The sequence below is a fragment of the Ahaetulla prasina genome, chromosome 2 (genome assembly GCF_028640845.1).
Source record: "Ahaetulla prasina isolate Xishuangbanna chromosome 2, ASM2864084v1, whole genome shotgun sequence".
NCBI classification, from domain to species: domain Eukaryota; kingdom Metazoa; phylum Chordata; class Lepidosauria; order Squamata; family Colubridae; genus Ahaetulla; species Ahaetulla prasina.
In genome coordinates, this window is record NC_080540.1 from 160100737 (window position 1) to 160125435 (window position 24699).

Consider the following 24699-nt stretch of genomic DNA (forward strand, 5'->3'; position numbering starts at 1 on the left):
CAATTTTGGCAACAGCAGGGCTCCCTGGGTCTGCTGCTATTTGTTCAGGAATCAAAACACAGTTGAGCCGTCTGAAAATGCTCCAGCTTGTCGTCTTACAGCACCGAGAGGCCTTTAAAATATAAACGCCATTTTGTAATTAGTTCCTGAGCAGCCTCTGGCTCTGCTGCGATGCATCATGGCAGTTGTACATGGAGGAAACCTAACCTCCCTTCCTAGAGGGAGATTTTATACAGGCAGACTTTCCTACTTGGGTTTCAACTAAATCTTACGCTGAGGCGATTGGATGGTTTACTCTGAATGCGGTATGCTTCACACAATAGACAGAGGAATGGAGGTTGCTCAGGAATAGGACTCACACAAGGTTTCCGGTTCAATCCACCGCATCAAAAGATTTCCACCTGAAACCCTGGCAGTGGTTGTCTTCATGCATTGCACAGAGTGTTTGGCAGTCAGCAAATCTGACTTCACACACCTGGACCTGCCAAAATAAACCCTATTAGAGTTTAATGTGAGGTGTCAACCCAATCAGGATGAGGAACTTGTTACCCTCTGGAGGTTGTTGAATTAGAGTACACGTTGGTATTGTTTATTGTTGTATGCACTGACTTAGCTAGCTGGGAATTGTAGTTCAGCATTTGGGCAAGAGCAATAATGGCAACATTGCAATAATGGATAAGCCATCTGGCCCAGTACAGGTAGCCCTTGACTTACGTTCACAATGGAGGCCAAAATTTCTATTGTTAAGTGAGATATTTTTAAGTGAATTCTGCCCCATATTGCGACTTTTCTTGCCATAGTTGTTAAGTGAATCACCACAGTTGATAAGTTAGTAACTCGGTTGTTAAGTGAATCTGGATTCCCCCTTGATTTTGCTTGTCAAAAGGTTGCAGAAGGTGAACGCATGATCCTGGGACACAGCAACAGTCATAACTCCCTCCAGGACTTCGTCAACTTCCGGACCTCCGAACCTTCCGTCGCGAGCTTAAAACACACTTATTCATCTGCGCAGGACTGGATTAGATTTTAAATTTACTGGTTTTAAATGGGTTTTATTATTTATATAGTTTTTAATAATTCGGCTATGTAGAATAAGTTTTTTAATTGTTATTTTAGTCTGTATTTATATGTACTTTTTACTTGCCTGTGAACCGCCCTGAGTCCCTAGGGAGATAGGGCGGTATATAAATGTGAAAAATAAAATAATAAAAATAAAATAAGTACAAACCAGTTGCCAAGCATCTGAATTTTGGTCACATGATTATGGGGGGTGCTGCAAAGGTCGTAACTATGAAAAATGGTCGTAAGTCACTTTTTTCAGTGCTGTTGTAACTTTGAACGGTCACTAAATGAACTGTTGTAAGTCGAGGACTATCTGTATAAAATGACTTTGGGTATTCTCATTGATAAAACAGTGCTGATGGCATGGAGCATTAGACTGGCACTCTGGAAATTTCTCTGGAAATCCAGGATCAGCCATAGAAGCAGCTGGGTATTTTTGGACCGCATGCTTCTTCTCAACTCAACCTTACTTACACAGTTGTGAAGAAAATTGGGACGAGGGAGTATTTGTTTGCTGCCTTGAGCTTCTGATAGAAAGCTGGGGCATAAATCTAATAAACAATCCCAGGAAAACCTCACAGAGAAGGAACTTAGTATGAGCTTTGTGTCACGCACAGTCACTGCTTGATGTCTGGTTGCAAACCAGGAGAGGATATAGAGCAGGGGTGTCAAACTGGCAGCCTGCGGGGCGGTTGCGTCACATGCAGGCCACGCCCACCCCACCTCCGCGAAGGGAAAAACATTGTGAAACGTCACGTGACAACAACGTGATGATGCAAGTTTGACACCCGTGATATAGAGGAAGCTTAAATGGATTAGACAGGTTTGGGGGAAGAACCTCATCTTGGTGGCTGAGCAAGAAGAAAAACCTCTTACCAGAAGCCGCTGACTTGTTTGTCAGGGCCGTCTTGTAGCTTATGAAGTTTGGTGGTGGTGATCTACCAACAAGTTGGTAATAGGAAAGCAGGAAAATGGACCTTTCATGAGATCAGAAGGATTCCTCTAACAGGCTTGATTTGTTTTAATGATAGGCAGCTGAAGATGTGAACCAACCTCCCCTCCACTGAAAATTGCTGGCTGCAAGTTAAGGAGAAGACACTTCTTGTAGCACCCAGCCAGCCCATTCACACCTGCATCTTGTCATGTGATGACATGCATGAATGAACTTGTCTGTAGAATAAATGGTACATTTGCCAGAGGGTGTCAGATTGCCTTTGGCTCCTTCAGCCATGTTGGGCTTTGTCTTTGCTAACGTAAGCCAGATAAGAGACAAGGGAACTAACTACCGGAGAACACCGAATTTTGTAGATCTCCACGACTGTTCTTCAGGCCATTTTGTGTGATTTTGCGTATCCACCTGGAAACTTGTTTTGTGCGGTTGTATGATAATAAAGTGTGAACCAAGAATATGATGGGGATTTTCTCCAGTGGCTTTGCCAAGATAATTTTATAAAATGGAGGTGGAACGGAAAGCTTTTTTGGGCGGTGTAAATCCACTGTTTTCAAAAAGGTTTTAATGAATGTCTCCCTTCAAACTTTTAGTATTCAGATAAACTTCAGCTGTCATGCTTTCGGAGTTGTTAATTCAGGTGATCTTTTTTTTTTAATCTGAAAAGCAATTGCTGTAAATGGTGGCTTATTAGGGTTAAGAAGAGATTAAAGTGGTGAGCACATACTCATCAAAAATGAAGCCACTGTTCAGGTTTATTAGAAGATGATGCTTTAACTCAGGGGTGTCAAACTCCCTGCCCGCAGGCCGGATGCGTTACGCACTGGCCACGCCCACCCCCAGTTTAGCGAAGGAAAAAAGTCGTGATACCGTCATGTGACAACAACATGACGCTGTGAGTTTGACACCCCTGCTTTAATTTATTCAAGAGTGAAAACCTTAAGTGTTTGGCTCTCCAGCATTTATTTATCTATTAGATTTTTATCCCACCTTTATTTTTTTTATAAACCACTCAAGGTGCTGAATATCCCTTCTCCCTCTTATTTTCCTCACAACAGCAACCCTGTGAGGTAGATAGATTGTGCTGAGAGAGTGACTGGCCCAAGATCACCCAACCCACCTAAGGTTGGACTAGAACTCACTGTCTCCTGGTTTCTAGGCCAGCACCTTAGTTATTATACCACACTGGCTCACTAATGCCAAAGTACATATCTGAGGTTATAAAAATATATTGCCAAAGTGCATGTCTGAGGTTATACAAATGGCTCATCCTTAAATATAGTTTATGTCCCGTCCCCCCCCCAGTTTTTCAAGTTCTCTCTGTCTTCTGCTAACCCTTCAGCCAGCCTTCAGTGAAACTGGCAAGGAGTGGTTCCATTAGCCAGAATTTCTTGTTTCCATTTCTTTGTTTCCAGTGTAGCATAAAGTAGTCAGCGGTCTGGTCACAAATAAGGATATTTCGTAATGTGGTTTGTTTGGCTTAATACAGTGCAGTCCTACTATTCTATTTTTATTTCTGTTCTGTGAACCAGGCTATCGTGGCTTAGTAATCAGCAAAAAGTGGTTACATTCTAGCTAGGTTGATGGGCATTCAGATAGATGTGTTCATTACATATCAGCACATTTCGCAAAAACAAATTGTTTCCTGTTAAAAGTGTTTGGGGAAAAACAAAGAGAAGGAAGTGCTGCCTTCTTAATCCTTCCCACCTGACCAGGAAATAATAGAATAATAACAGAATAACAGAGTTGGAAAGGACCTTGGAGGTCTTCTAGTCCAACCCCCTGCTCATGCAGGAGACCTTATACTATTTCAAACAGGTAAACGAAACAAACAAGATCTTAAGAAAATATCATATTTATGTAGTTACTTACCAAGCACATCTAAATTATATAAAAAGTAACCAAAATATCTTTACAATCCCCAAGGCATGTCACAACTTTTGAGCACCCCTAATATTGGAAATCGAAAAATTTGACATGTCCTACGTTCAGTCACTTCTTAAAAGCTTCCAGTGATGGATTACCTACAACTTCTGAAGGCAAGCCGTTTCACTGGTTAATTGTTAACCAGCTAATAGAGAGTTAGTTAGAAAGACAAGAGGGTGGCTGTTCTTGGTTAAAGGACAAAACAATGGAGATAAGGCAGCCAGCTGAAATAACGCAACAAATGGAGAAAAGCACATGCTTGCACCTTAAAAGCACGTGCTTGCACCTATTTGTTATAATATTTGGCCTCACATACAGTACAAGCGGAGCATAAGTGGCAGAAGACTGCACTGATTTGAAAGAACTTCAGCAGAGTGTGGTGAAGATAAGGAACAGTATATTGCAGTGGTGGCAAAACTGGAACGTGCGCATGTGCCAGAGCTCAGAAACCCAAAGATCAGCTGGCCAGTGCGCATGTGTGCGCCAGCCACCTAGTCTTCCAGTTTCCGGTGCACACATGCACCGGCCAGTTGGTGTTCGTGTTTCCAGCACTCCGGCATGTGCAAAGACCAACTGGCCGGCACGCATGTGCTCGCCGGAAACCGGAAGGGCAACTGGCAACAGGCCATGTGCCCACAGAGAGGAGTCTGTGTGCCACCTCTGGCACACGTGCCATAGGTTCGCCATCATGGGTATATAGTATAGGAAGGGCCCATGGGAAAAGTAATTTTAGAGCTCCTCTTCCCCTTTTCTTTTTTCCTCCTAATCCTCTTAATATCCCAAGGCCCATCTTTAGTTCAAGTTGTAGATGTAGGCAGTAGAACATTTTAGGCACAACTATTTATTTATTTGTATCCTGTTTTTATTATTTTTATAACTTAAAGCAGCAAACATATCCAGTATACCTTTCCCCACAACAAAAACCTTGTGAGATGGGTTAGGCTGAGAGAGAACGACTGGCCCAAAGTCACCCAGCTGGCTTTCATGGCTAAGGTGGGACTTGAACTCACAGCCTCCTGCTTTCTAGTCTGGTGCCTTGACCACTAGATATGGCCGAGCTACAACTGTCAGCCTTCCTTGTCATTGACAATGCAAAATCAATAGGACTAACTTTACTAAAGCTTTTTTTTCCTTTCTTTTAACCTCCGTGGGGCCAGGAATCCAAAAATAGTGTTTTCCTGTTCCTTCCTTATTGTATCGCCCATATAAGAATCGCAATTGCAGAAGTGCTTTTAACTTCTGCTTGGAAAAAAGTCCCATACTGTAGGGAAGATACATGTGGAAAGGAGGCAGGACATAGGTAGTCCTTCACTTAAGGTTGCTCAGTGACTGTTCATAGTTACAATGGACCTTCCTGGGGATACTTATGAGCCAGTTCTGATGTTTTCTCACACAACCTTTTGGCAACCGGCCTGTATTTATGGTCTGTCACAGTGTCTCCCTGTTACATGACCATTTTTTTGTGTTTTTGCCAAAAAAGTGGCATTTACTTCCAGTTTTTAGCAAAACCAACTCATAGCGAACAATTGGTTTGCTTAACGTTCACAGCGTTCACTTAACAACTCTGGTGGGTGCTTATATGTCTGCCATAAAAATCATAAAATCAGGTTGGTCACATAGGTGACTTGCTTTACGACCATGACTACTTACAGCTGTAATAGACAGGCTTGAGACTTATGGTCTTAAGTCGAGGCTCCCTGTAAGTTCCCTATACCCATAATACTCTAGGCCTAAAGAGTAGCAAGTTTTAAGCAGAGAAAGGAAAAGCTTTTGCAAAATATTTTGATGATTCCAAGAGTACGTTGAAATAATACGGCATTGAGTTTTTTAAAATTCCCCTATTATGGATGTTTGTCTTTCACGGATGAGCATTTTATGATACAATCGATTTATATTTTCAGTTGAGGTGGGCAGAATGAATGCAAAATACCTTTTCCCAGTTAATTTTTTCTAAACCAGCAGAAAGTGTGTGCATTTAGGGTGAAAGTACTGCAGAAAAAAATGTTTTGATAGTGACATCTTTTTCTCACCCAGTTAGCATGTTATAAAAGATTTGTGACTGAATTTGGGGCAATTGTTGGATAGTAATTATGATCATTCTAGGCTTTGGGCTGTGAAACTAAGAATACAGAAACTGGTTTGGCAGAACAAAATCTCCAAAAGGCAGGATTTCTATTAGCGAGGGAGAAAGTTGGATGTACTTTGAGAATGAGCATATCTACACAAATAGGCACGGAGAGACAACGTGGGGTTGCCCCCTTGCAAGGTGTCTTTAGTTTTCTTTTGTTCAAAATGCAGGGCAGGAGTTAAAATAGATTCTGATAACTTTTTAACACCTTAAAACATCTGTTAATGGTGTAAGGGCTTTGATATTGGAACAGTATATCTAGGAAAGGTTGAATCCTCATATCTTTTTCCCTGTTTGAAATTGTTATCTGCACCTAAGTGTCTGTTACAAACTATGATGTCACCAAAGTGTCAAAACGTGCTATGACATCACAGCGAAGTTCTGTCCTTTTGTACCCGCATTGTAATGTTGCGTGCAAGGATGAAGGAGTAGAGTTGAGTCACAGTGTTGTGATGCACACGTTCTCACCTGTCTCTTCCCCCCCTTCATTTGTGACCCTGAACACTTTTTTCAATTTAATCCAAGTTCATGAGATAGAAGATTCCTTTGTCTGTCTGGAAAACAAAACCCCTTTTAAAGAGATCTGTAATATTAATTCTAATATTAATGAGATATGAGATATTTATAATTAATAATTATTTCTTGTTCTTGCTCTCTTCCTCTAGTCCAGCTCTCTCTTTCATTTTATAACCTGTTTTTTATTCTGAGCCTACATGCTGGAATTATCTTACATTGATTAGCTCTGTACATTGTGCCGAACCATAATTTGCTTGGCCATAGTTTGTTGACTAAACCATATTAGGTTGGCTTTAGATAACTTCCTAAGCCACAGGTGTCAAACTTGCTGCATCATGTTGCCGTCATATGACGTTTTGCAATGTTTTCCCCCATTCGTGGAGCTGCCGTGAGCGTGGCTTGCATGTGATGCATCTGGCCCATGGCTGCTAGTTTGACACCCCTGTGCTAAGTGAAAGTCAAAAGAAAAAAAAAGCTGTAGCTTGGTGTGATGGCCGCCTAGAGTTCCTCATCAACTGTAAGTTTTTTCCTAGAGAAGTTTGTTGTGGTCCCCTTAAAATCTGTGCATTACTTCTTCATTGTGTCTCTTCAAAAGTCAGAAACTGAACCTTGAAGATCTGTGATGGAAGGAACAGAGACGTAGTTTGGAAAGTGGAGCTTTGATTTTCATTTGAAAAAATGCTAGATGTGGAGTTTGCGACTTTTGGCAATTCTTTGCAGACCATTGAGTGAGTGATAAATTTGCTCAAGAAGATTGATTCTTCTTATCTTAAAAAAAAAGTTTCCAGATTTTTTTGGGTAACAAAGACATGAAAGTATGTGGACGACTCCTTGTGAAATCTCCCAACCTAAGGCTGACCCACATTTTGATTTTTGAATTGCGCAGTGATGCCTTCCTTCTAAGTAACCTTTTTGTCCTCATTACAATCCTGTGAAGTTAAGTTCATGGTTGAGTAGACTATTTTTGCTGGGCCATCTGTAATCATTGACCCAAACTCAGCTAACAATTTTTTGCTGCTTTCTGTAACTGATAATACCCAAAGCTAATTTGCAAAGATGACAGATACATGTGCTCCTTCCAAATTATTTTTCAGGTCTACTTTGAGGATCAGAAATACCTATTTGAATTTACCTTGTAGGGTCTTGCTTGCTGCCAGTTATAATATCTACAACAGATGTACCTTAGCTGAACTTGACAGCTGGCAGAAGAGGCATGGGACAGACAGGGGGAGGAGGAGGAGGAGGAGAGAAACTGGTGGCAGCAGCAGTGTAGATGAAGGAAAAGAAAACATATTTTCTATTGCCAGCTTTTTAATTTTGCTCCGGTTGTTGCAATATTGACTGGGTTTTTCTCTTTTAAACTAGGGTTAAGGTGCAGTTTGCTGAAAGCATGAAATCAACAAACATATTTAGGTTCTAGGGCCATGGTGTAACATTTCCCAAGATAAGTTTTATCATCCATCGCCAAAATTCGTTCTTTAGTTAAATGTTAACACAATCCTTCAGGTTTTCCTCAAAACTGTCCTATCCTGGGAAGCCTTCAGTAGAGACTTCAACCTTAATCCAGAACTGAAACAATGCCTATGAATAAGTAACAAAGTTCTTCAATCAGAACTGAAGACGCTTCTTGGATGAGAAGTGAAATGTCTTCAAGGAAAACCGAAGGCCAGTTGCCTTTTGAAAAAGCACCTTTGGGACAACCATGACCTGGATGACTGAGAATTTCCATAGACAATAAGTAACACCGTTTTCTTGGCAATTATTTCCTACTATCTCTTTGCTTTGATTAAATCGTATAATAAACGAAGGAGAGTTCACCATCTTCGAAGGTAGTCTTTTCCATTATTGAACAGTTCCTACTTTTAGAACATTTTTGTTATTTACAGCTAAATTTAGTTTGTAATCAATTAATCCTTTGATTTCGTGTCCTGTCTTCAACTATTTTGAATGATACTTCCTTATATGTGACATATTTCAGATGCTTGAAGACAACTTGTCGTATCTCCCTGATACCTCCAACCATTCCTCCACCTTGGTTGTTTTCCTCCGGACACACTCCAGTCTGTTAATGTCCTTTCTAAAATACGTCTAAACCTGAATGCACTATTCTAGGTGTGGCATGACCAATGCAGATTATTCAAAAGCAATGACTTCTCTTGATATTGATGCTATTTTTCTGTGGATGCAACAGAATTCCATGTATTTTTTTTTTGCAGCTGTATCATATGATTGATTAGGTCATATTCAGCTTCTGAGTCCCCAAGACAACCAGTTTCTATTTGCGTGTGTTGCTTTTTCTGATCCTGTATTCATGTTTTTTCTTAGCTGTTGTCATCCCTTCCGCTTGAGACAAGAACTTAGCTTTTATTTAGATGAAACTGGACTAGGCAACCTGATTCTTAAACCTGGAATCAAGTAGGAGTTAGATAGCTACTTGTGTCATGCTTGCATTTACAGGTTTTATTTTCTTGTTAATCTAGACTCAGTTGTTCCATGTGTGCTTCCATAGGTAAATCAGGAGTATGTTCTGTGATCATTCAGCAGGTAAGGCATTGCTCATTGCTCGCTCATGGAAAGTGATCAGGAAAGTGCAATCTTGATAAACAGTGAGCTCTTAACAAGGCCGCATAGTTAGCAAGGGCCAGGTAATTCACATCTGCAACCTACGTATATTCATGTCTTGGATAACAGCACTCAGCCCTTTGGACCATCAAGTTAATGAAGCTCCCTCAAAATATTTGGAGGATATCAGATTGTTCATTCCTGCGATACCTTTTAGTCCGTCAAAAACTAGCTCGTAATGGATCACAAAGTATCTGCTGACCATCAGTTATCATTCTAATCATGCCTTGAACTTTTCAATCAAGCCCTTGGTGCTCAGATCTGTATGTTGAGTAAGAGGGGAGGGCTTTTCCCCTCCCCTCTTACTCAAGTGAAAGGCTCTTTGGGATTCCTAACAGAACAAATGAAAAGTTTTCCATTAACCAAGGCCAGAGCCAGAGGGACATGTGTCTGACTTCGGATGGCCAGTTTGAGGTCTAAAGGTGTACCTATGAGTTTATTTCTGGATATTATAGTCACCTTGAGAATCAAAGGCTTCCATCCAAAGCAAAGTTTGGGTTTGATTGAGTAAAAAAAAAAAGCAATTCCTTTGTAGATTTGGAGATGTAAATTTTGGACATAGAGGGGGTGCTTTTTTCTGATAATTTCTTACCTCCTTCACCTAAGAACAAGATTTGTTGACTTTTAACATTGGAATCTGTCTTAGACGTTCTGCTTCTCTTTCTTCCAGTTTGTCTCACATACGAATAAGACTTTGATTATCTGACCTCTAAGAGATCCTTCCATAGTTTGCAGAGTGAGAGCATGTCTAAATATCTCTTTAGCTTTTGCAGAAGTTTTAAAACTTGAGATTTCATTGTTTTAAAGAGATCCTGTTTATTGATGGCAAAGAAACAGAAAGCAGTAGGTTACTTCTTTCTGTGTTGTATCATACAGAGTATTTAGAGTTTTGCACATGTATTACATGTGAAGAGTATGAAAAAAATACTTGCCTTTAAATGAAAGTTCGTGGGACTTTAGTAATGTGGAGGAATAGTCAAAACTGTCCCGATCGTTTTAAAATGTTTTGGGGCTCCCGAATTTTGGACTATCCATTGGACCACTTCATTCCTTGTTGCTTTCGTATAGATGGAGGTTACATTCCTGCACAAGTCAGACTTACAGTTTGGATTTGATGGTTCGCAGTGCAGTTTTTGTTTTGTTTTGTTTTTTGAAATCGCGGTGCTGTTACATTCAGAAAACCTGGCTCAACTCTTTTTGTTGTAAGGGAGGTCTTGCAGAACACTTTTTATCTACTGTAGTGGAATGCAGATAAACGGGGTTAAGTTTTTGAATTCCAATGGAAGATGAGCCGAGCTGCATTTTCCAGGCTATTATGCAGATGTGAACATAGTCTTCTTAACAGACCTCTCTGAAGTTTGCAAATCAAGTATAAAATTAATGTTGCTTCTATAGTATTGTGATTGTGTGTGTGTGTGTGTGTGTGTACACATACACACACACACACAAACACACATATATATACATACACTTTAGAATATATATATATATATTTAGAAAACCATACGCTATGAGAAGATGCACTCAATACTATGTTTTGATGGAATTTTTCCTAGCTCTTTGGGTAAAATGCAGATTAAAAGCAAAACGTGAGAGAATGCATGTAAGAACAAACACTCGCTAAACGTAACACTGTCCAGAAATGATCTGCTTTTTCCTATTCATTGGGATGAATCATTCCAGGATCTTGCTCAAAAGTCCAGCAATGATGGTCGCTTTCTTGGATAAATCCAGTACGAAGAATGAGTTTATATGACTAATGCCTTGTAACAAAATATGATTGGGGGAATGGGGACACTTCAGGATAATCATGCCTTAGCTCTTCATATCCAGTCCTACTGGATGGACTCATGAAAGCCTTGCATAGCTTGTAGAGTGCAACCTACAGTCCTGCACTAAGGTATCTAATTGGTCCAATGGCTCCTGAGTTTCCCTGCTTCTCATTGGCTGCCTGTAAAATTGTCCCATTTTCTTGCTTGGGGAACCTCATGCTTTTCAACCCCTATCTTTAGTAATCCTTTCTGGATATGTTGTAAATGTTATACCTTGATGAACGTATCTTTTCTTTTATGTACACTGAGAGCATATGCACCAAGACAAATTCCTTGTGTGCCCAATCACACTTGGCCAATAAAAAATTCTATTCAATTCTATTCTATTCTATTCTATTCTATTCTATTCTATTCTATTCTATTCTATATGTTCTGTCTGCAGTGACACAATGGCCACAGATTAGATTAGATCAGATTACTGGAGTCTCCCTCCCCCCTCTTTTTTTTTTTTAACCTCTAGGTAATTCCAACCAACTGTATTCGTGTGCAAGCAGTTCTTGACTTACAGCCATAATTGAACCCAGAATTATGGTCATCAATTGTGTTCGTTAAGCGAGTCTCCACGTCACCATGCCCAATTTTACAACCTTTTTTACGCCAGTGAACTCAATGGGTTGTGGGGTTTTTTGGCTGGAAATCAGAAATAAAAATATGGAACCGGGTTGTAAGTAGCTCTGGGGAAGTCCATTGTAACTTTAAATAGTTGCTAAATGACCAATTGTAAGTCAAGGACTTACCTGTAACTTACTTCATAAATTTTCCCAGTCTTCCCATAAGTGTCATTGATGGAAGAGCATGCATGGATTGGTCAATATTTGTGGATCTGTAGTGCCACCTGCTGGTTTCTCCTGAACATTGTGAAAAATGGAGGCAAGATTCAGCCTCTTTATTTTCATAAGCTCTGACAAAATGAAGTCATTTCCCTAAAGGGGAAAGATTGACTTATTGACAGCATTAAAGCAAAGAACAGATGAGATGTATTGATGGATCCATGTTGTTGTCCCGCTCCATGTAGAGTACAATCGAGAATGTGGAAAAGGATTTTTTTTTAAAGTTGATTATTTCTGACTAGTCATCATCCAAAGTCCCTGAGGATAACCTGCCAAAAATGCTTACCTCGAGGTGGAGGTGGGAATGAAATATTATGCTGACCTGCAACAAGTTCTTATTGTAACTATTCTTCTGTTTGTAGTGTTGGTGTCCAAATCCTCTCCGAAGAAGCCTCGTGGCCGGAGCATCTTCAAGGCTCTTTTCTGTTGCCTTCGTGCACAGAATGTGGGGCAGACGGCCTTTGGTAACAGTCATGGGCTGCATAAGGAAGAGACAAACACCATTGCCAAGGTGAGGAAATGCGGGTGTGGTGACAGCTGAATCCACCCATCTACCCAGAGGGTTTGCAAATGCAACTAGTGGGGTTGGGAGCTTCTTTACCTACTTGCTTTTTCTTTCTGGATTCTGGCATTCCCAATGTTAAATGGGTTTCCTTAGGATATAACCTCTACCTGCTTCCCCAGGCAATATAACCTCTACCTGCTTCCCCTCACCTTGCTATTCTGTCTCTGAATGTCCTTTCTTGCTTTTAATTTTTTCTCTCCTGTGTATCTCTCCCTTTTTTTAATTATGCAAAAAAAAACCCTTGATCCTGTGCTCCCAAAAGAAAAAGAAAAATGCCAGTGGCTTTTTCTTTTGTTCTTTTATAAAATTGCCTGCAGCAGGAAAATACCTGCTTGTATTGAAAGCAGTTGCTTTTAGAATTGTTTTGGAAAGCGGGGCAGCTTTTCCTAACCCAACGGTTTGTCACTGTGTAAAGGACTGACATTCCCAGAATTTAAAGCTTGAGAATGTTGGAAGCTGCAGTCTCAACACATCTAGAAAATGCCCAGTAGTGGAAGTCTGTGATATCTATGGAGAGTGCTATAATATAGAACAAGGAAATAAATTGCCCATATGGGCAATTGCCCATATGGGCAACTCCATGGGTTGGGAAACCACAGCTAATCACGGGAGAGTAGAACAGTGAAAAGCAAACCTGTTTTATCCAGAAATGGACTTCATTCTATCTTCTATAGTTCTGTAAGCAGACAGAAAAAGACCTTAAATATTATAGCTGATGGCGTATACATCTATCACTTCTTTAAAACTACACAGTTTAGTTGCCTCGTCTCTGAGGTGTGGATGAATATCCTCTTTAAAAAGAGGACATTAATTTCCACTATTAAAAGAAAAAAAAACTTTCATTATGCATAGAAAGGATGAGGAATCTTTTTGTGGGCAGGAGCTCTTAAAATCATGTGTCATCTGCTCTTCCCTTCTTTTTTAAATTTGGCCTGTGGTTGACTAAATTAGATATATGCAATGTATCTATTTTGCTTGTGATTTCTTTATTTTGAAAAACGCCTGCAAGTAAATAAGAAAGAGCACTGTTTGATTTTTGTCTGTTGCCCCAAATATCTGCAGCACGATCAAAGAAATTGAGGCTGCATTAACAGACTTAAATTCCCCTTCATGTGTTAATCTAAAACATCCTCTAAGCTTTTCAAGCATGTAGCGCTTATAATTTTTCAGAGTCCCTCGGCTACCCTTTTCTTCATGTGCCATGGCTGTTCTGGGTGAGAAATATGTATAGTAATGTGTGAAGCCAGCCTTTGCAACGCTGTTCCTTGACAGAGGCTTTGCTGAAATCCCCGAAGAATAGTATCACAGTCTCATCTTTCTCATAAACCTACATCTTTGCTCTCCTCTTTTCTCCCCCCTTTTAGTCTGATCTGTTGCAGTGTCTTCAATACCAGTTTTATCAGGTATGTGTTTGTTCTAAAGGCAAGAGAGATCTGTATCTGCTCTTGAGCCAAGTCTTCATTTGTCCTCTGGAAATAAATGGCAGGCGTAGGGAGTTCCCCTTTGAGAGAAAATCCCCAGTAAGGGGCAGCAAACAGTGGCATTTGGGGTCCTGCTTACTATGAATCGAGTAACAGTTCAGTGTGTCTGCTGGTTTAATATTACCAGTATTTTCAGTGAGACTTAGTGGCAATTAACTTCAGTTTTGATGTGTTAATCCAAATAATGTGTGTGGCAGCAAGGAAGGAAAATAATGCAGTAGATATACCCAACTCTTGGTGGTAACAACCTTGCCTCTCTATGTGTACGCGCACTCATACATTTGTATATGTGAACAAAGGAAAATGATCCTACTCTGACTAAGCAAATTTCTGTTCATCTCCTGTGAAATGGGAGCTTGTCTTGCTGTTGAGAGCAAATTTCAGCCAGCAGGAATGTGGCATGGTGTAATTCACACCAACAGCAAATGTGTTAGTGAAACTCTCCTCTGTCAGTTGCTGCGAGCATTCACAGGACTTACGGCCATTTTCTCATTTGGGATGCAGGAATTTCTTCATTCAGAGTAGAGATTGTAGAAAGTCAATATTCTCAAGCCATTTCTGTAGCCAGAAATGATAGAATTCAGACATGGGTTTATCAATAGTTTTGTGTAAATGAAGTCGCGGAGACATCTGGGGGATATCTCGTGGCAGTGTTTTCCCAACTCAACAATTTAGGAGTTTTGCAGAACATATTCTTGAATGCAAACTGCTGCTCCTTCTTTGGTGTGTATACGCACTCCCTTTCTCTGGTTCGTAGAGGTGTCCTCCCACATGCCAGCAACATGGATCAACATGTAAATTGCTCCTGGAAAATATAGCTGTCTGTCAAATAAATAGAGACAAGTTTTCCCTGGAGCTTAAAAAATGCTATAATGAAGAATGATGGGGCAATAAAGAGAAAAGTTGTTCCCTGTTTGCCTGAAAATGTGCAAGTTTCTGTTGAGTGTTAGGAGAAATATTATAGTGAACAGAAACGTGGGACAGGGTTCCCACAGGCTCTGTGTATATTTCTTTCCTAAATTGTAGACCAGTTTGGCAGCAAATGGTGTTGAGAGCAGAGGTCATAAAACATTAATAAGAGTATAATATATGAATCATTGAAATGTATTTTTCTGTTTATACTGTATTTTATTATAATTAATAAATAAAATATGGTATAAACAGAAAAATATATTTCAATGATAAAAACAAGACAGGTAAAATCTAAATAAAAACACCTACTTAATATCCGTGGCTGCATTTATAGGTCAACTTATTTTTATTTTTTTATTTGAATTTATATCCCGCCCTTCTCCGAAGACTCAGGGCGGCTTACAGTGTGTTAAGCAATAGTCTTCATCCATTTGTATATTATATACAAAGTCAACTTTTTTATTGCCCCCAACAATCTGGGTCCTCATTTTACCTACCTTATAAAGGATGGAAGGCTGAGTCAACCTTGGGCCTGGTGGGACTTGAACGTGCAGTAATTGCAAGCAGCTGCTGTTAATAACAGACAGACTTAGTCCGTTGAGCCACCAGAGGCCCTTATGGCACAAACTTATGGCACAAAAGTAGGCTTATTTTTTAAAAAATAAAATAAATGTACTCTCTGAACTCTAAATGGAAGTAATTACTTTGAAAAGGGATCTAATGCTTGCTGTAGAAAATTTTAATATGTCAACACAGTATGCAAATTCAAGGCATATTCACCTATTCATAACTGGCTTTGACCAAATTCTGAAATGTACTTGTCTGAAAGAATACATAATGGAAATCCCTTTGCTTTTAGAAAGTTTTAGAAAAAAAGAATTGAAACTTAATTGGACAATGGTACATCCTTAGTCTAAAATATTGTACTCCTGCGTTAAAAATAATTGTAGATTAAAAATAGATCTGTTAGTTAACGGTAAGAAAAGCATTTCTGAGATACAGGTAATCCTTGACTTAAGACCAGAAAATTTGTTGTTAAGAAATTTGGTCATTAAGCAAGAAATCCGATGACCACGACTTGCAACATTCTCTGCTTTTTTTTAAAATTTGCATTTATATCCCGCCCTTCTCCGAAGACTCAGGGCGGCTTACACTATATTAGCAATAGTCTTCATCCATTTGTATATTATATACAAAGTCAACTTATTGCCCCCAACAATCTGCGTCCTCATTTTACCTACCTTATAAAGGATGGAAGGCTGAGTCAACCTTGGGCCTGGTGGGACTTGAACCTGCAGTAATTGCAAGCAGCTGTGTTAATAACAGACTGTCTTACCAGTCTGAGCCACCAGAGGCCCATTGATTTTGTTTCTGAGAAATCAGCTGTGAAGGTCTCAAATGGTGATCACATGACCCTGGGATGCTGCAGCTATCATAAATGAAAGGCTTTTGCCAAGCGCCTAAATTTTGATCACGGGACGGAGGATATGGCAGCAGTTATTAGTGCTGTAAGGGCCAGTTGTAAATCTTTTGTCAACACCATCATCATTTCAAACAGGGCTAATTGAATGGTTATAAGTCAAGAAGACTTGTATCTTTATTGTGGGGGTTAAGGGTCTCTAGAGGTCTAAAACCTGAGATGATATGCACATTTTAAATATTAGGCTTAAGGGTGGTTGTTTCTTTGGCCATGCTTTTTTTTCTCTGCAAACAGACTTAGAATAACTTTATTGTCACTTCAAATGTATACTAATCGGCATACATTAAAATGAAATTTTGTTGCATACAGTTCCCAAAGGGTCACCATCTACACTACATCAGGGGTCTCCAACCTTGGTCCCTTTAAGACTTGTGGACTTCAACTCCCAGAGTCCCTCAGCCAGCAAAGCTGGCTGAGGGACTCTGGGAGTTGAAGTCCACAAGTCTTAAAGGGACCAAGGTTGGAGACCCCTGTACTACATAAACATGACTAAATAAATAAAGAAATACAAAATTGTGCATATACCCACATATATTATATGACACAGAGAAACCACACAGTCTAGTTGTACATATACATGGTGAGGAAAACGAATCTTACGAGTTCACCAGATGGATGGCATAGGGAACAAAGCTGTTACAGAATCTGGTAGTCCTTATAGAAATACTTCAAAACCTCCTCCCAGGGTGAAATAGTTGCTGAAACAAGAACTTTCCAAATGGCAAAATATGGTACTTGTTAATATAACTGCATGAAGCTTGTTAAATGTGCTTCACAAAAGCGTCAATTTTTTTTTTTTTGGTAAGCTGCCCAGAAGCATTTGGGAATGCATGGCATATAAAGCAGAGCAGGGCAGGAATTTAGATTGAAAGGGAAACGGGATATGATGCATGAGACAGGGCTTGGGTAACATTTTCAAGTAGTTCCTTAAAGCAGCTGCATCTGTTCCAGGCAATTGCAGCTTGATGTTGAATTGAAAGAGTTGCTGACAGTTGCTATGTTCCTGCATTTTTGCATAGCTGTAAGATAAAAGGGGACGCGGTGGCTTAGGGGCTAGGACGTTGAGCTTGTCAATCGAAAGGTCGGCAGCTCAGCGGTTCGAATCCCTAGTGCTGCTGTGTAACGGGGTGAGCTCCCGTTACTTGTCCCAGCTTCTGCCAACCTAGCAGTTTTGAAAGCACGTAAAAATGCAAGTAGAAAAAATAGGGACCACCTTTGGTGAGAAGGTAACAGCGTTCCATGCGCCTTTGGCGTTGAGTCATGCCAGCCGCATGACCACCAGGAGACGTCTTTGGACAGCGTTGGGTCTTGGGCTTTGTAACGGAGATGAGCACCGCCCCCTAGAGTCGGCAACGACTAGCTTTAAGATAAAAGTTCTTTATCTTTATCTTATTTACCTTTAAGATAAAAGTTCCAATACGAAACTTGTAGAATTAAAACAGGATACCACGCATATCACAAAATGTGGTTCTTGCAGCTAGCGGAAGCTAAGCTCTCACGTTTCTTTTTCTAGATTCCTGGAACATGCCTTCTCCCTGAGGTGACTCAACAAGACCAGGGTCGAATATGTGTGGTGATTGACCTGGATGAGACCTTAGTGCACAGTTCCTTCAAGGTGAAACCCTCAAGTAGCTCCCTGTTTTCTGTATTGTTGCATAATGGACAAACAAGTACAAGAAGACCCGGAGGGCTTGCTAGATCAGGGGAATGAAGAGGGAACATCTGATTTAAATTTTCTCCTCCTGTTTGATGCCTTTCAGATATATTGGCTAATATGCAGGTAGTCTTTGAATTTATGATTCTAATGGAGTCTGCTCATCACGATCATGAGTTGTAATGATTGCAAAATGGGTTGGTCACGTGATTGGCCCATGGTGCGATTCTATGACCTTTTTTGCAGCAGCCGTTAAGTAAATCGGTTGTTAAGTGAACATTGCATTGGTAAACAAAATAATGGTTTGCTATGGGCACAAGTTTGCCCAAAACCCGGAAGTGCCGATTTTCTGCAAAATGGTAGTAAAATGTGGTCTTGTGATCGCAGGATGCTGCAAACCACTCTGAATTCAGCCGTGTTACCAAGCACCCAAAGTTTGGCCATGTGAGCACATCGGGGGAAGGGGTGGCTGGCCATTGGAGCTTTGAATCCTGTTTATAAGTAGCCCCAAGGTAGATCCTTTGTAACTTCAAATGGTCACTGAGCAACAACGAAGGACCAGCCCACGGTGCCTCTGCCAGTGAAAATGGAGTCGCGGCCCTCCCAGGCTCCGTTTTCAGCTGCAACTGTCTCCTGCAACCCTCTGCCAGCGAAAATAGAACTTGGGGAGGCCTCCATCTTCACTGGCAGAGAGCTGCAGGAGGCCATTGCGGCTGAAAACAGAGCTTTGATGAGTGACATCGAGCTGGCCACGCCCCGCCCCCGCTGCCCACCGAGGTCAAACACAATCCTAATACGGCCCTCAATGAAATCAAGTTTGACACCCCTGTTTGATATTAAAAGGACTAATTGTTCAGCACATCTCTTCATATATGTTCTGCCCTTGGAAAGAGTGATGATCTTACCAAAGAAGATCAAAATTTATTCCATCACTACAACTACATCTCTAAGCCCCAAGTAGTAGGAACAATTTTACATCTTATGAATTCAGAGTTTCTTAGTGGAGGGACTGTGTTGCTTATTTTTGGTCAGTATTTCTTAATCTCAGCAATTTAAGATATGTGGACTTGCAACACCCAGAATTCCCCCGCCACCATGCTGGCTGTGAAATTCTGTAAATTGAAATCCATGCATCTTAAATTCACTGAGGTTAAGGAACACTGAATTATATAATAATGAATTTGTGTTGGTGGCTCCCATCAGCAAATGGGAAGAATCTGTCAGAAGTTAGAATTAGTATGACTAAAAGATGCCTGATCCATCAGGAATTTAGTTTTTTGATATATATTGCTTCAGGCATTTAAGATAATTTTTTTTTAAAAAAATGAGACAAAATGCAGAATCTTGCAATGGAAATGGAAGCAGAGCCTATTAAATAACGTCATTTAAAAATCCTGGAAAGATGTCAGGAGCTGCCTTTAGACAGAAAATTTGGGAGGGGGGTCCTGCTAGGGTGGGGGTGGGAGAATAGTGCAAGGTTTGTTTGCCAAATTAACTTGTTCCTTTTAACAAAATTCTCAGCCAATCAACAACGCTGACTTCATTGTGCCGGTTGAGATAGAGGGAACAACTCATGAGGTAAGCCACTTGCTCTTCACAGTTGGGAGTTGGATGGGTTTGGCGATATTTTGCTTCTGGCACCAAGTGTGCATTTGGGCCTCTTCTCTTAGCCAAGACCACCTGCAAAAGAGAAGAGGAGGAAGGCCTGCGGTGAAGGCCTCAGCCTGGTTCAAGTAATCCAGGATAGGCTGTTACCAGGCAACACGGCCTATTCTTGATTACTTGTTTCAGGAGGCGGCTTCTTGCAACATAGGAATGATGTTCCGCTATAGTGACCTCCCTAATTGGATGATGCAACAACAGGAGCTTTCACAGAGGAAAATCACCAGGTGAAGAATGGCAGAGACCACCAAGGACTGTTGAGACAAATCTACATTTGTTTCAGTTTTCTGCTCCCTAAAATGTCTGAAATAGTAGCTACATAATCCTGCAGTTGGTTTCTGATAAAGTAGCTACCCCTTACCTATCAACAAGAGAAAGTGTTCTTACAATGGACTTGGCAGATTTTAAAATGGTGGGCTGTAGCAAAGGCTGGAAAAGTAAATTAAAAAATTCTGCAGATTTCACGAGCTAGCCAGTTGGCACAGCTTCTTAATAAGAAGTACAGCAAGGAACCACCCTCTTTCAAATAAGTAAAGGTACCTTTACTCAACATCATCCAGCAACTTGTCCCCTTGCTTCTTTTGGGGAATGTCCTTTATAGAGAGAATACAGCAGATTATAAAGCAGTAATTTGAATGTACCTTTGATAGCATATCTGCTTTGTTCCAAGAGTAAATATAATTATATGATGCATGCTTCCTGTTCAAATTATATATTTCCTCTTCCAAGGAATTTGGGATAGCGTAGTTGGTCCTTCCCGTCTTTTTTATCTTTATAGAAAAATCCTGTGAGATACCTTAGATTAAAATATGGTGTCTTCTGTTGAGTGTAACAGCTGAGCAGAGACTTGAACTGAGGTCTACCTGTCAAAGGCTGATACCTCAACCCGTTCATCATCTGGTTTTCATTGGTGCCACTGAGGAGGTACCAGTATGAAGTTCCATCATAGCGGTTTGCCCTTCTTCCCTTCCCTTCATATTTTATTTGTTAGATTTATATTCTACATTTCCTCCAGGAGCTTCTCACCTCTGAGATGATCAGACACTGGATGTCTAAGGCAACCTTCCAAAACATCGGTATTTTCAAGATGCATTGGGAATGCAATTCCCAGAATTTGGGGGGGTGGGGGTAGTGGATGCAGCCGTTCCAGAAACTTAGGCTGAGATCACTTACCATGTTTGCAAAATTAGATTTCCAGTCCTGCTAAAGTTTTCCCCTACCCTTCATTCATTTTATTGAGCAAACGCAGATCTCTGTAACTGGATGCTTGCCAAATAATAATATGAATAGAGTCTGGAAATGCTGTTATACTCCCTACGTGACTTGCCCTTATGTGTCAGACCCTGAGGGATAAAAGAAGGCCAGGTAATGAAGGGAAGAGTGAGTGGTGGGATAAATTATGACACGAGAGTTATGGGTTGGATCTCTGACAAGAAAAAAGACAATATCTGCATTTATTGCGGTCTGGAAACCCCTTTATAGGCTTTTTGCCTGAAACAGAAAAAAAACAAGCTTATGATTTATGGATTTGTTGATTAGACATAAGAGATTGTAGAAATAAAAGAGCTATATGGTAACCTTAAAAGTAAGAGGTAAATTAATAATTGGACTTATAACTGTTGTAAAGAAGATTGGACATTATTTCTTTGTATTATTTCTTTTTCTATTTTTCTTTCATTTCCTTTCTTGCATTTTTAGTGTTTTCTTTAATTTCTTCTTATGTTTTTCTCACATATTAATTTGCATTAGTTTTTATCTTCTTTTAAGGAAATGTTTAATAAAAATTATACAAAAAAGGGTTATGAGTTGGAGAAGCATTCTGCCAACTCTTTTCCACCTTCCACTTCACCCTTAAAATATTTGCCATGCTTTGCATATTTTGGCAACACTGGAATTAAGCCTGACCTTCAACTATTCCAGTTCTGAAGCACACTGCAGATATAAGCAAGTACTTTATGTACCATCTCCTCACCTTTCTGTTAATCTCTAGGTGTATGTGCTGAAGCGGCCATTTGTAGATGAATTCCTGAGGCGAATGGGGGAGCTGTTTGAATGTGTGCTCTTCACTGCCAGCTTAGCTAAGGTGAGTGGGTTCCAGATAGCTTTGCCGGGCATGTGGCTGGTCTACTATGCTTTCAAAGTTGCCTGGTGCTATAATGAGAAGAATTTGTCACTTAAATTTTGTGATGTTGGTATGACGTAATTATAGATTTGCAGTGAGTTTAAATTCTTATTAATAACTGACCACAGAAGGTTCTGCACAGACTCACACTATATATATATATATATATATTTCTCTCAGCCCAGCCCACCTTACCTCACATAGGGGAAAATAGGTGGAAAAGGAGTATTAGCTATGTTCATCATCTTGAGTGATTTATAAAAATGGGAGATGATAGATTGAATAGATAGATAGATATATTTATAATATATAGATTGATTGTAGATAGATAGATTGTAGATAGATAGTATTCTTCCAACATATATATATATTGTGTGGTGTGTGTGTGTATTGGAAGAATACTAACTATCTATATACAATCTATATACAATACAAAATATCTATATACAATATAATTACCTCATACCAACATCACAAAATTTAAGTGACAAATTCTTCTCATTATAGAGAACTGACCTTCTGTGGTCAGTTATTAATAAGAATTTAAACTCACTGCAAATCTATAATTACCTCATACCAACATCACAAAATTTAAGTGACAAATTCTTCTCATTATAGCACCAGGCAACTTTGAGATATATATATATATATATCTGAGAAGAAATCATTAGGGCAGAGAAGAGAACCGGTTGTTCAATTACTTGAATCCCACCACTGTACACACACACACACACACACACACACGGGAGGGGGAGAGAGAGACAGAGAGAAAGAAAGAAAGAGCTATATGGTAACCTTAAAAGTAAGAGGTAAATTAATAATTGGACTTATAACTGTTGTAAAGAAGATTGGACATTATTTCTTTGTATTATTTCTTTGTATTATTTCTTTTTCTATTTTTCTTTTATTTCCTTTCTTGCATTTTTAGTGTTTTCTTTAATTTTTTCTTATGTTTTTCTCACATATTAATTTGCATTAGTTTTTATCTTCTTTTAAGGAAATGTTTAATAAAAATTATACAAAAAAGGGTTATGAGTTGGAGAAGCATTCTGCCAACTCTTTTCCACCTTCCACTTCACCCTTAAAATATTTGCCATGCTTTGCATATTTTGGCAACACTGGAATTAAGCCTGACCTTCAACTATTCCAGTTCTGAAGCACACTGCAGATATAAGCAAGTACTTTATGTACCATCTCCTCACCTTTCTGTTAATCTCTAGGTGTATGTGCTGAAGCGGCCATTTGTAGATGAATTCCTGAGGCGAATGGGGGAGCTGTTTGAATGTGTGCTCTTCACTGCCAGCTTAGCTAAGGTGAGTGGGTTCCAGATAGCTTTGCCGGGCATGTGGCTGGTCTACTATGCTTTCAAAGTTGCCTGGTGCTATAATGAGAAGAATTTGTCACTTAAATTTTGTGATGTTGGTATGACGTAATTATAGATTTGCAGTGAGTTTAAATTCTTATTAATAACTGACCACAGAAGGTTCTGCACAGACTCACACTATATATATATATATCAGCCCAGCCCACCTTACCTCACATAGGGGAAAACAGGTGGAAAAGGAGTATTAGCTATGTTCACCATCTTGAGTGATTTATAAAAATGGGAGATGATAGATTGAATAGATAGATAGATATATTTATAATATATAGATTGATTGTATATAGATAGATTGTAGATAGATAGTATTCTTCCAACATATATATATTGTGTGTGTGTGTATTGGAAGAATACTAACTATCTATATACAATCTATATACAATACAAAATATCTATATACAATATAATTACCTCATACCAACATCACAAAATTTAAGTGACAAATTCTTCTCATTATAGAGAACTGACCTTCTGTGGTCAGTTATTAATAAGAATTTAAACTCACTGCAAATCTATAATTACCTCATACCAACATCACAAAATTTAAGTGACAAATTCTTCTCATTATAGCACCAGGCAACTTTGAGATATATATATATATATATCTGAGAAGAAATCATTAGGACAGAGAAGATAACCGGTTGTTCAATTACTTGAATCCCACCACTGTACACACACACACACACACACACACACACACACACACGGGAGGGGGGAGAGAGAGACAGAGAGAAAGAAAGAAAGAGAAAGGAAGGAAGGAAGGAAGGATAGCCAATTCCACAAAAGTTCACTTAAAAGAATCAGTGCCAAGTAACAAATTCTGCTTTTATGGGACCTGGTCCCAGAGGCATAATATTCAGGCTGGTGGGTCGTTTCATTGTAATTGTTTTGTTTCTACTCACAAAGCAGTCCCCTCATCTCTTTTTCTCTCCTTCTGGCTAGTATGCTGACCCAGTGACTGACCTTCTGGACAAGTGTGGAGTCTTCCGGGCCCGTCTCTTCCGGGAGTCGTGCGTGTTCCATCAGGGATGTTACGTGAAGGATCTCAGCCGGCTGGGCCGTGATCTGCGCAAAACCCTGATCCTGGATAATTCTCCAGCATCCTACATCTTCCATCCAGAGAATGCGGTGGGCTTTTTACTCTCTAACCTTCCATAAATGATGGCTAAGGAGTGGGATTGTGGATTAATTTGTAGTTCTGATTTTGATAGGTCATGTGGCTAAAAAAACCTTTTTAATCCGGTTTGGGGAAAGCATTTTTTAAAAAAATCAATAGCACCTTTAAGCGTTGTTGTTCCCTTACTTCTAAACCCTTGATGTTTATTGTGACGTTTGCTTTCTTGAGCCGAACACAAATGACGGATGGTCTGCTTTGGGAGTGGCAGTCCCTTCAGTGACAGAATGGGGCACATGTATCTTCTCAGATCCCTAGCCAGAGATTTATAGGAACAATGTGGAGGCAGATGCTGGTCTTCTTTTTCACCTTATCATTGCAAGACTTTCTCGTCTTCATGTAGAGATAGCTGAGAAATTCTCTCTCAACTCCCTCCCCTTCTGCCTTTCCCAGTTTACTGAAT

At 39.8% G+C, this 24699-nt stretch overlaps 1 protein-coding gene across 1 annotated transcript in view; it reads left to right on the top strand.

The window, feature by feature from the left end:
• Positions 1–24699, top strand: part of CTDSP2 (CTD small phosphatase 2) — a 55537-nt gene that overhangs the window by 27270 nt on the left and 3568 nt on the right. Inside the window, exons 2-7 of the mRNA XM_058165660.1 lie at positions 12228–12376; positions 13795–13833; positions 17817–17918; positions 19479–19535; positions 21610–21702; positions 24065–24250. Coding sequence (XP_058021643.1) covers positions 12228–12376; positions 13795–13833; positions 17817–17918; positions 19479–19535; positions 21610–21702; positions 24065–24250 — 626 coding nt within the window. The remainder of the gene's footprint in view (positions 1–12227; positions 12377–13794; positions 13834–17816; positions 17919–19478; positions 19536–21609; positions 21703–24064; positions 24251–24699) is intronic.